Source organism: Falco cherrug, chromosome 16 (assembly GCF_023634085.1).
Source record: "Falco cherrug isolate bFalChe1 chromosome 16, bFalChe1.pri, whole genome shotgun sequence".
Taxonomy (NCBI): Eukaryota; Metazoa; Chordata; class Aves; order Falconiformes; family Falconidae; genus Falco; species Falco cherrug.
In genome coordinates this window covers 8,137,311-8,149,541 of record NC_073712.1, presented here as the reverse complement: position 1 = coordinate 8,149,541, position 12,231 = coordinate 8,137,311, and the positions used below count along the sequence as shown (strand labels likewise).

The window sequence follows — 12,231 nt, the reverse complement described above, 5'->3', positions numbered from 1 at the left end:
CTGCCGGGGCGGCCACTGGGGCAGGGGCTGTAAGGGGACAGCAGCCACAGTGCTGCTTCTTGGGGGTTTGAGAGCACCAAGTTCCTTGTTAGAGGATTCCTTTAGCTTGACTCCATCTCCTGAGGATGCTCACTTCTAATAGCATGGGCAGCGGGGAGGCGGAACATCTCTGAACACTTACTGGCAACGAGAAAACCCTTCAAACAACTGCAACAACCAGGGCACCCAGAGTTTCTGGGAGAAAACCTCTTTTGGGATAGACTTTTTGGCTGAGAGAGGGCACTGAAAGAGTTAACTGTGTAAGCCCCAGCCTATGACAAGACTGTACATTCACCCTGGTTTCTTTTAAATCGAGATCCCGGGTTCCTGCTCTCTGGGCTGGCTCCGCTAACAACCCCCCAGCCCTAGAGCTGGCGAGGAGGCAGCCGGGGCTGACAGACACATTTATCCTCCCTGTGCATCAGGGGCCTTAATGGATTGTCATGTCCGAACCAAATCAATACATTCAGATCAGAAAACTTCACTCCAAAGCCAGTAAAACATCTATGCCTGTTTGCTCAATTAAAGCCCGTGATATGCTGACAGGATAAATAAGTATCTCCCTGCACTAGAGTCCTGCAGAAAATGGATGCTTTCTCTTGTTTCCATTGAAATTCATGTATGTTCCTAATGGGATTTGAGAAAACAAGAGCCTTCTGTTTGCCAGCTCGGTTTCTTGCCAGATTTCTGCACCAGGCAACACCGAGTCAGTTGACCAAGGTGCACGTTACAGGAGAGAGACCTGTGGGTGCGTAAGCGTTGGCTTCGCTGCATTACGGAAAGATGCTCCAGTTCCACCTGTCCTCGCTGTGATGCTCTGGGCTGCTGGTTTGCCAAAGTCCAGCCTCTGCCCCCTGCTCTGCATGCCCGTGGCTGCGCTGCGCCTTTCCCTGCTCCCGCAGATTAACTGTGACCAGAGCGTGAGCCGGCCCGTATCAGGTCTCCCTCATTTCAAACATCATTTATCATACAGGATTATCCTGCAGGGGCTCCTGAGCAGTCATATTTAATAACATAAACGGCCTCAAATCAAACGAGGTCTCCTGTGAATTTAAGCCAAACTGACACAGCAGCTTGACACTGCTGATTTCCAACGCTGAATGAAAAATGGTCGTAGGATGCTGGCTGGCTGTGGCCCTCCGGATGCTGGACCCACGCGCCAACCACAGGGAAGGCTGAGCAGAGGTTTAACGTCTCCGAAGTCAGTTTGTCCAATGATTTGTAACAACCTGGGTAGGAAAAGGCAGCAGAGCTGCAACACTGCTTGCTTTCACTCAGCTCCACCATCATTCACTCAAAACGGGTTGCAAGAGGCCTGATTTATATTTAAAACACTTGCAGGGGAAAAAAAAAGACAAAATTATTGTTAACTTCCATTCTGCGAGGAGCTCAGCCGGTGGCGGCTGTTGCTTTCCATGGGGTCGTTCTGGAGGACACCCGGGGGTTTTCTCAGGTTTCTTGGCTGCAAAACAGTGCTCCACAGAAATTAATCCCGGGAGCCTGCGGCAGCATCCTGCGAGCAAAGGTGGTCCCGGCCAGCACAAGGTGGTTGTCACCCGCTGCTGGCGGCCAGAGGCTGCCTCACCCAGCTCCATAATGCTGCAGTGTGCTCGGCCCGCAGTGCCGCGCTCGGCCCCATGAATTTGTCCTTTGTTGCTCGATGTTGGGCTGCAGCAGCGGAGAGCAGCTGCCGGCCCTGCGCGCCCTGCTGCTGCTGCCCAGCCCACGTGCAGCATGGGGCCGCTGCCAGCCCCGAGCACCCTCCTCTCGGCAGCACAAGGGGCTCCTTATCCATCCCGAGCCACCGCCGCGTGCCTGTGAGGGAGGTGGCTTTTGGCCTTAAACATCGGTACCGCCCGGAGAAAATGCCACCGACAGGGGCTGTTGCCTGGCCCAAGGGGACATGGGGGCCAGTGCCACGGGGGAAAGGTGGCCACCCCATCCCCCCAGCAGCTCCTCTGGCCCGAGGGGACATGGCGCAATCAGGATTTAGCCAAGAGCTGGCACGGCCAAGCCAGCAGGATGGGCACCTCTGACTCCGGCTGCAATTCCAGTTTTGTCACAGACCTGTCTAAAATCTCAGAGAAATTATTTCACCTTCCTCTGCTGCTGCTCCCTTTGGGGCGCATCCCGTTGGAGATGAGGGAGAGGATCCGGGACCGCGGGGATAACGGGGCGTCGCTCCTGGCTCTGCCTCCACCTGCTGCTGACAGACACAAGGAAGGAGCCCGAGCTCCTCGTGTGCGACTTCCCAGGGGAGCGGGAGGCTCGGCCCGGCCCGGGGTAACCGGGCGCTGTTTCCCAGCACCGGGATCAGCGGGTGCCGGGGCCACAGCCGAGCACGGCCTCAGCCGGGAGCAGCCACACGGGCTCAGCACCGCCGCCAGCCTGAGGTGGGCAACTGACCCCGGCCGGGGGCTGCTGGGCTCTGAGCCCCCGCCCCGGGGCACTCGTGGGCCCAACCTGCCCGTCCCCCCCCAGGCCGGGACCCCCAGGCGCCGGCAGCTCCGGCCCCGGTGCGCCGGTTACCGGGGGGCGGTGGGAGCCGCCGCCGCAGCCCGCGCGGTGCCCGGACCCCGGTGCCGAGCCCGGGGGAGACGCGGAACCGCCGCGGGGGGGGAGGGGGCGCAGAGGCTGCCCCGGCCGTGCCCCCCCCCGCCCCCGCGTGCGGCCCCAAACCCAACCGCGGCTCCAGCCCGCCGGGCCGCGCGCTGGGGGGCGCCACGAGCCCGCCCCTCCCTCCGGCAAAGGCCGCTTTGCCAGGCGGCTGCCGGCGGCAGCAGGAGCACGTGGCACCTGGGGAAGGGGGGGGGGGGGGGTGGGGGTGGGGGGTGGGGGGGGGGTCCCCTCGTCCCGCGCTTCAGGACACCCCTCCCGGCACGCGCTCGCAGCGCGCCACCGCCCCCCCGCGCCTGGGCACCCCCTCCGGCCACGTGCGGGGGGGGCGGGGCTGCCGCGCCGGGGGCACGGGGGGGGCGGCGGGGGGATGTGCGGGGGGGGGGATGTGCGGGGGGGGGGATGTGCGGGGGGGGGGATGTGCGGGGGGGCCGGGGCGGTGCGGGGGGGGACGTGCGGGGGGGCCGGGGCGGTGCCGGGGGGGACGTGCGGGGGGGCCGGGGCGGTGCCGGGGGGGGATGTGCGGAGGGAATGTGCGAGGGGGGGCGGGGCGGGCAGTGCGGGACCGGCCCCACCGCCCCGCCCTGACGTGACGTCACCAGCGCCCCCGCCTCGGCCGCTTCCCGCCAGCGCCCCCCAGCGGCGCAGCCCGGGATCGCCCCCCCGGGACCCCTCGCACCCCGGACACGCGCACACGGCAGCCAGGAACGGGCGGGTTCAGCTCCACAGAAGAGGCGTCTGGCGGCCGGCACGTACATTAAAATGACTTTATTACTAAAATATTTTTACATGTAGCAAAGATACGCGCCCCGCACGCGCCGCAGCTCGGCCCCTCCAGAGCAGGGCAGGGGGCATCCTGCTCGGGCCACCAGCCACAACTGCCCTCCGAGCAGCCCCTACGCGGGCTGATGTTTTCACACTCTCATCATCCAAACACTTTCATCCAGTCTCGTTCGGGCTGCATTTAGAAACTGGGATCCCTCTGGAATTCAACAGCTGCATCAGTAACATCGTTTTTTAAAAAAACCCCATTTATAGAAATTTCTCCCCCCTGGTTTCCAGTAAAACTCTACAACAGGTCCAGGAACAACTGTTCACTACGTATTACATTTGGGTTTCCCATTTAAACAACCAGGACAACATCCATCCTGAGTTTTCTCCACTGTGAAGAAACGTTTCTCTTCTCACTTACTGGGAAGCGCGAAGCAGGAGCGAGTCCCGCACGGCCAGAATTCCAGCAGCATCGCGCCAAGGACGGGCCTCCAGTACACAGGAGGATCGAGGCTGAGCACCCACTGGGCTCTTCATATCCTGCTCTTACAAACTTGGTGAAACCAACAGGTATTTAATAGAAAAAAAAAAACCAAACACCAAACCAAACAACAAAAGAAAACAAAACACACAACAAACCCAAAATGAAGAAAAAAAAAAAATCCCCTTCAGCTGACCTTGCGGATAAGTAACGTTACCCAGATTTGGTCTAAAAATTAAAGCAGCTGTTTGCCTCGTTGAAATTGTATTTAGACAGGACCAACTTCCAGCTCCACAGCGTCGCGTTGAGATGCTGCCCAGGAGGGATGCGGCAGGCTCCTGCCCAGCGGCTGACACCGTCAGAACAGGGACTCCATCCCAAAGCACACCATCGGGTGACACCAAAAGCACAGCAAAAGTCAGACCTGGATACGGTATTAAACCAAATTTGTACATATAAAAAGAATTGTACAGAGGAAATATTTTCAGCAGAATACAATCTTTAAACGTTCAAAAGAATATACAAAAGTAATTAAAAGTAGCCTTCTGCACTGAAGTGTGTGGTATGATTAAATACATCCAACACGGAGGGGGCGTGAAGACATCGCGTCAGCATGATGGCACAGGGGTGGCATTTGTGATAACAGAATACTTGATCTACCAGAATGGAAGAGGAATTCACAAAACATGGATAAAAACCAAAGCCTGGAAACCGCAACAAAAACACAGAAACAAAATGAAAATGTACTAAAATTTAATCATTCATAAAAGCTGTAATTTAATCTGTGACAGTAAAACACAAGAAGCAATATTAGAGTTGGTTTAGTATATTATATATTTTTGCTTTTAAAGCCATAGAAATCAGTTATCCCAGTTTTTTTCCTATAAAAGACCCATTTTTCCAAAGCATTATGCACAAACATTTTTAATTAGAATACAATGGCAGAATGAAAATAATGATATTCCGTAACTTTTAAATATAAAATGAAGTCAATGACTCAAAAAGTTATTTGTTGCAGTGAGTTCAAAGGGAAGTTTCAGATAATATATATCTATAGTTATAGATATAATGGTGGAATATTTTTAGTGCTCGATGGGGAGAAATTATGATAAAATGGTCAATATGAAATTTTAATTATAGTAGCAATACCTAACATTTGAAATGCATCCATGCTCCTTTGTATAATCATACACTAGAGTCAATTATATTTATTTTCACATCTGTTAACTGCTATTGCAAAGGAGGAGTACTATTGTCTTAAATTTCCAAGAGATATACACAGAGCAATTTCTTTTCCCAGGGACTGTGTGCAAACCATTTTAAGATCTAATTTCTTCTCGTAGTATATAAAAACAGGAGAAGATTCTTCAGATATGTTATTAATTTCCATAAGGTTTTGAAGTCGGGAATGCTGGCACTTTCCATTTAGGCAACAGTTCTTCATTCCTGAATCTAGAGAAGAAAATAAATAAATAAATAAATAAGAAAATAAATAAATAAATAAATAAATAAAAGATGATGGAGGGATGTTTCTCATCCCACCGACGAGATGAATGATCTCGGACAAAGACCCAAAAGCTTCCCCAGACAACTGCCGGCACCCAGGCTTGTAAAAACACGCAGCATTTCAGCACGAGCTGCTTATCTTCCCCCTGTGCTGGGGTTTGGTCCTACCATCCTCCCAGTTCAGAGATACAAAAGAGACGAGACTTTGGAAACTACAACTCCTCAAGAAACAAGCTCTTGTTTTATCACGACGGCAGCAGCACAGCCACAGCCACCGCCCTGTTTTCCTGCTGCGGTAACGACAGCCCCCTCCCAACCCACCTGCCTTTCCAGATGGGCGGCCTCCAAGTAGGTTTTGAATTCAGCAATGGACAAACAGTTTCTGCGAGAGGAATTCTGCCTTTTATATTTTAAAATGCTTTGAAAGCCTAACAAGTTGGAGACCGCCCCGAGCCCTACACCAGCTGTCAAAAGCAGGCAATGAACTGGGAAGAGATTTACAAAGAACGAGGGAGACCCTGAAATATTTTGAGCATCTCGAGCAGGTCTGGGGTAGAAGGCAACGTTACAAGAAGCCTCATCAGTGCCTGACCGAACGGCAGAACTCCTTCAGCCGTGCTGCCCTTGCAGTGCCACACTGCTGCTGGTGCCGGCCTTCGCAGCGCGGGATCGCGGGCAGGAGGGCGATGGCAGAGCCACGCCAAGCCCGGCACGGAGCACGTTCTCCCCGCGGCTGGGGAAGCCCGTCTCCAAGAAGTCATCCTGGCTGACGGCACACCAGCTAAATTCAGCCTTATCACCTGAGGAACAGGAAAAGCCACTCCAAGACGGGCTCTTCGGTTTCTTTTCCTAAAGCCATTGTTTCCCCACAACCCTAAGCTATTATTTTCTGGCATTCAAAGCTCAGGATACGATACTAATTCTAAGTCATCAGAAGCCAGGTTAACTGCACAGCTCCACTTACCCTACTCAGTCACACCTAGGCTACGTAAATGGCCATCTAGAGCATGAACTTCAGATCTGGCAGCAGACAGCAAGCCACCTGCTTTCAGGAGTTCCCAAAATCCTTCTATGGCCAGGAGTTTGTCTGGAACACTGCAGGACACGGGTACTTGAGCTGCTTTTGCCAGCTCTGCTGCACCTATTCATGAAACTGAAGAAACATGAAGCTGCTGCTGGGACACAGACACCACCAGGAGCTGGCAGCCCACGCAGCCCAGGATGACAGAGGCGGCAGCCGGTGCAGCATTTACTCCTCCCCAACGCATGCCCGCTGCGCTCGCAGGCTGAACGCGCTTTGCACTACAACCAGGGCCCAGGACCACCTGCTTGCAGCCTGCCCATGTCTTACTGCCCAGCACCGAGACGGGCCGCTCACCCCACGCCCTTCTCTGCTCAGAACAGTGCCACGCAGCACACTCGGCACACTCGCGTGCTAACACACTGACAGCTCACAGGGCAGCCTAGGTGGTATTTCTGTCCAAAACCTGAAGCTACAGAAATGCTGTTTTCTTTCAGGAGTGCGATGGAACAGCTGCAGGCACACAGAGTACCCTGCCAAGATACACAGGAAGATTATTTATAACTATGTCCAACCTCGGGGTGGCTTTTTTTTTTTTTTTTTTTTGGTGGGGAGCTTTTTATTTCTGTGCCATTGATATCCATGTCCCACCCAAACCAATCTCCTATCGGCCCTGTAACACCTAGGACTGAGGCAACAGCTGCAGCAATAACACAAGTCATATAGATGCTACCAGATTTCAGCAGAGGATAAGCAGGAAGCAAAACTGAGCCACAGTGGCTCAGAGCAGTGTCACAACACAGAGGAAGAACCTGCAAGAGTAAAAAGGAAGCTCCTGCTGTCACACTCATCAACCCAAGCAAAAGGAGAAAGGGAGAGAAGCAGGTATTGCTCTGCCAGGTCAGTCAGCGCCACTGACCTTTTAAAAAAACAGGTCCAACAACTGCAGAAGTTTGTATTTGGGAGCAGACAGAAGAAAGAGGAGTGGAGGGAAGGGCAGCGAGTCCTCTCTCCGCTGGGAGCAGCCCACGGTCTGAGCGCCTGAGCTGCAGGAAGAATTCAGACACCTCTTACCTGGCTCAGAGCTGCTGCGTGATGAGAGTCTAAAGCAGCAGACATGATTTCTTTTTAGGCTTCTTCTTTTCCACTGGTGTTTTTCTATTTATCTGTCTGACCAGGTCATAAAAGATCTGAAAATGAGAAACACAAATTGAAAAATCAAAGTGATAAAAACACTACACATGTCAAAAATTAGGCAGATTGGCAAACGGATACTCTTTCCTGGTGGCTGCAGTTTTATCAGTTCATTTAAACTGCTTGCATTTACTCCAACATGCTTTCAAGCAGCCGCTCATGGAACAAGAGAGCACAGAGCTCACAGCAGCGTGCAGAATATAAGGGAGCTGTAAACTCCTATCTTGCAGCATCCAGCTTTCTCCTTCAGGCTGCATACAACCAGAGGCTTCAGAGAGTACAGCAATGAAATGGCAACGAGTCCCTTGCTTTGGAAAAGTGGGAGAAAAGGAATGACAACAGGCTTTTTTAGAAGGCAGACATAATATCCTTAAGGATCATCTTCTCACTGGTGATCCCTGGGCTGGTAAGCGTCTCGGCAGAGCGCTGCTTCGCCAGCAGCAGCATGTTCTCACTGCTGTATGGAAAGGCATCTTTTTTCCTTGGCTGTCACCTTCAGAACCAGTCTTTGTTCACCCGCTGCATAGGATGTCGTGATAATTTCCCCCTTTGCCAAACAGATTTGAGCTGTTAATCACTTCACCTTTTTGCCTGGTCTAATCTTTTGAGTTTATTAATAAAACTAGCAAGTAGAAGCAAAACATCTGCCCTGAACTCAGACATTTCCAGACGGGGACGATTACAGGGGCCTCTTTCAGCTGCAGATACAAGTTTCTTGTGAACGCTTTTGCTGTGAGTTGTTTCCCCAGCAATACTCAACCCATTTATAGCAAAATGAGCTTTGCAAAAATGCTTGGAGCTGGGTCGCAGTATTGAGGAGAAATATTTAAACCTCCAGAAGGCTCCACCCTTGTCCTTGTTTACTTTCTTCCTTCCTGGAGTGGCTGACAGCTCACAAATTCTTGTTGATTCCAAGGAAATTCAGAAGATTAAGAAACAGTTTATAACAAATTGCAGCAACTGGTAGTTTAAGATTTTCCAGCTACTACCTACATGAAAAAGCACCCCTACACAGTTAAACAGTTGCAAATAAATGAACGTGACAAGTGGCTTTATCAAGTTCTCATGGAAAATATTTTGTAATATGCTACTGTCTTCTACTGTAAGATTCCAGCAAAAGTAGCAGTCTGTACTCGCAAGAGGACACAGCCAAAATGTTCAAAAGTGTACAGATGAGATACAAAGGAAAAGTTTCTGTAGGATAAACCAATTAATAAGTGGCATCTCCTATGCTGATGCAAACCAGCTTTCAGTATTTAAGCCTCTACAAACAAGAGCCAGGATAATCTGAGTGTGATCATGATGTGCAGGAGTCGTCAGAATTTCTGGAGGCACCAACCATCTCTGCTCTGGCAAATGAGATCCCTGAATGTTTTGAGGCAGTCCCCTCTAACCTTCTCAGGGCTAAGGTAGGGGAAAAGATCCCTCAAAAAAAAAAAAAAATTCAGAGTTAGAGCACTTAAGTGCTAGTACTGACTGTAAGTACAGAAGTCTGCAACAAGGTTTGAGGAATGCCACTGTCTCTAAGGAAAGTCAGCGTGGTGCAAGAGCATCACACAGACCACCAGAAGGACACCTGAAGTGCTGCTACAGAGATTGACACTGTATTAAAAACTTACTATCTGGATGAAAGGCTTGTCTCACTTCCAGCAAACGCGTGCAGAAATTTATCTCCCTTTAGCCCAGATTTTAAGCAAGTTAGGAAGTCTAAAAGTAGTGAAAAAGCAAAACCAAAACCTAGAAAAATGCAAATGTTTCCTCAGTCCAAGAGCCAGCAGAACAAATAACCAGTAGAGTAAGGTGCTCGATTCACAGTGCTTCTTCTCTGATATCCTCATCTTTTCATAACTAGACAATATAAATTGGCATAAACCTAGAAAATTAAGATCACACTAAAACCAGCAACTGATCTTCCAGATAATTTTCTTCTCTATGATCTGAGTGTCACTGGAGGCAGTAGACGTGACAGGGAAATACGGAGACGCAGGATTCACATGTTAGGGCTGACTGTAGGTAAACCATGGGCGTGCTTTCGCCCCAGGACAGCTCAGTGTTCTGCCCGTGGGACAATCCCCTTTCCCACACAGCTCTGGGGACAGCTTTAAGGCACCTCTGGCTAACGAGAGGTCAGTATCTGGCACAAACTGTGGAAATACAAATAAAACCAGAACTTGTTATACTCCATGGTGATCTGTTCAACGACGGAGCCGCTAGTTTCCTCATTAACAGTCATGGTTTTACTACAGCTCAGACACACACACATGCACAAAAATCCCTTCTGGCAGGAGTCTAGCTCAGCGAGCTATATTTACCGGGTTAGATTAGTGCACACTACAGCTAGGCTAATCCCAGCCACAGGAGCTGCAATTCATGCAGCCCCGAGCTCCCTTCCCTTTCAACAGGGTAGCTGCAGTGCTGCACATGTCCCGCTTGCTGCCAACTTAACGCTGGGTCCAGTCCAAGATCCGACTGCTCCTGCTTATCACACAGCCTCCTAAACGGTCCCAGTTATCTCCTGGCACCAAACCAGCTATGCTCAATGGGGTCACCTTAGCTTTTGTGCCTGGAAACCTGGCCTCTGTCACAGTCAGATAATTCACAGCAGAGAATAAAAACTTGGTGCCTGATGTCAAGCAGAGCTCCCTCAGCAGAACTACTCTACCTCAGGTAGCAGTAGGAGGCACACCGATGGCAAAGGCATTTCTCACTTAAACACGGGAAACTGCTTAAACAGGTATATGTCTGGACACGGTCTAGTATGTTAGTGGCTTAACAGAGGCGACCGTGATGGGATCTCTGCTTGAGCAGCCAGATGTACCGGGAATGTGAAAGGCAAATACTTCAGAAACAGCCAGCACTACACAGCACGACAAGTAATACAATGGGGCATAATCCACCTTCTACATAGCAGCAGCAGCTATCTTGAAAAGGTACACTTTCCAGATAAAGTTTATCTGAGAGTCATCTAGTTAACTGGGCTTACTCAGGACCCTCTGCTATTCACACCCTCTTGACATAGGCTATAGAAAGCACTTATCTGCAGAAGTCACCCACCCTTACAGAGAGAAAGGAGCAGATCTCCTTAAAACAAACAGAAACCAGTAGCTAACACCCTGCGTTGCAAGACTTTCTCAGGCTGAGATTTCAGAATCATCCTGAATCTTCCCGATCAAGAGATATATGAAGGACCACATGCTGGATTAATGCAGCATTCATGCTGAAGTAGGAAAGACAAGGGAACAGTTCATAGTTACCTCATTAACGTTGATTTTGGACTTTGCAGACGATTCTAGAAAGGCACAGTTACACCACTGTCTTGCTAAGTTTTGACCCTGTTCTTTGCCGACTACACGCTCTTCCTCCAGGTCACATTTATTGCCAACCAGAATCATTGGAACCTGAAGAGGAGACAAGCAAGGACAAGAGATGCATCAGCAAGTTAATGTACAACATGGACTGTAATACTATGGCTTCCAAAGGCACATGAGGAGGGAGGAAAATACAGACAGTATGAAACCCAACGAAAATCAGAAGGTCAGCAGAGCCGACAGACTGCTGGGAAAGGGTGGAAGAAAGTCCATACTACAGACACCCTGGTTCACAAAAATTAAACACATGGAGGACACCGTAAAACCAAATGGCAATTTGTCAGCATAATCTAAAGTTAGTAAAGATTTATTTTCTGGTCTCTATATCCAACACCATTCTAGTAAAAAACTTCATTTCCAACTGAAATGCATTTCAGGACCTTCACAGGACAGTAGGCTCAACTGCCTGCCGACTTCATCTATTTCAGGCAACTGAACATACAGCACGTGTTTTAAGACACACATTATACATTTCAGCCCCTCTGACCTGTCTTGTCAACCTGTTGTCAAGCCACACAGCAAGAAATGGAAACACCTTCGAAAAGCACTTCCCTGGACACGGAATAAAAAGGAACAGTCCTGTGCAGCCAAGCACTCCCACAGCCCTGTGCACAGGATGACCTGCCTTTCTCAGTTCAACACAATATCGCACTACTGACATGTTTTGCATGCACACAGAAAAGAGGATGTTCAGTACAAAAGCCACAAACGCTGTGCTTGGTATTTGCCAGCTTCGAGTAATTAAAATTTCCAGCTAGTGACCACCTAGCAGCTCAGCTCCTGAAAGCACATCGCTTCCAATAACTAACCTCATGCAATATTAAAACAAACATTTGATACATGTTCAACAGATTCATCCTACACCCATGGGGCAAACACAGGCAAATCATTTGTCCAAGACAATGATGAAAGGGCACCTGCCCTTCTCCTTAAGCCGCTGGCCTTCTAAAGTGTCTGGGCAAGTCACCTTCTCGCTCCTTCATGAGAAAGAAAGTGCCTTGGGGAAACCATTTTCCTTGTGACATTTCCTACAGAAAAGCAGAGAAATTTAATACCGTAGGAAAACGACCTTGGCTGCGGTAAATGCTTATTACCAACGTGTTTGCATCAGGCTGTGCAGAAAGGAGGGGTCCTTGGCTGACAGCCCTGCCACAAATGGCACAAGGGGCAACAGAAAGGACAGGGCTCTTGCTCAGCCATAGCTCACCGGTTTCTCACAGGGGCGGTGATTGTAT

At 50.3% G+C, this 12,231-nt stretch overlaps 1 protein-coding gene across 12 annotated transcripts in view; it reads right to left on the bottom strand.

The window, feature by feature from the left end:
* Positions 1–4,643: 4,643 nt before the first annotated feature.
* Positions 4,644–12,231, bottom strand: part of RAP1A (RAP1A, member of RAS oncogene family) — a 46,356-nt gene continuing 38,768 nt past the window's right edge. For all 12 annotated transcript variants that reach the window (XM_055727875.1, XM_055727866.1, XM_055727864.1 and 9 more), the window contains exons 7-9: positions 10,883–11,026; positions 7,502–7,624; positions 4,644–5,353 (exon numbers count right to left, since the gene is read on the bottom strand). In XM_055727875.1, coding sequence (XP_055583850.1) covers positions 7,538–7,624; positions 10,883–11,026 — 231 coding nt within the window. In that variant the 3' untranslated portion in view covers positions 4,644–5,353; positions 7,502–7,537. The remainder of the gene's footprint in view (positions 5,354–7,501; positions 7,625–10,882; positions 11,027–12,231) is intronic.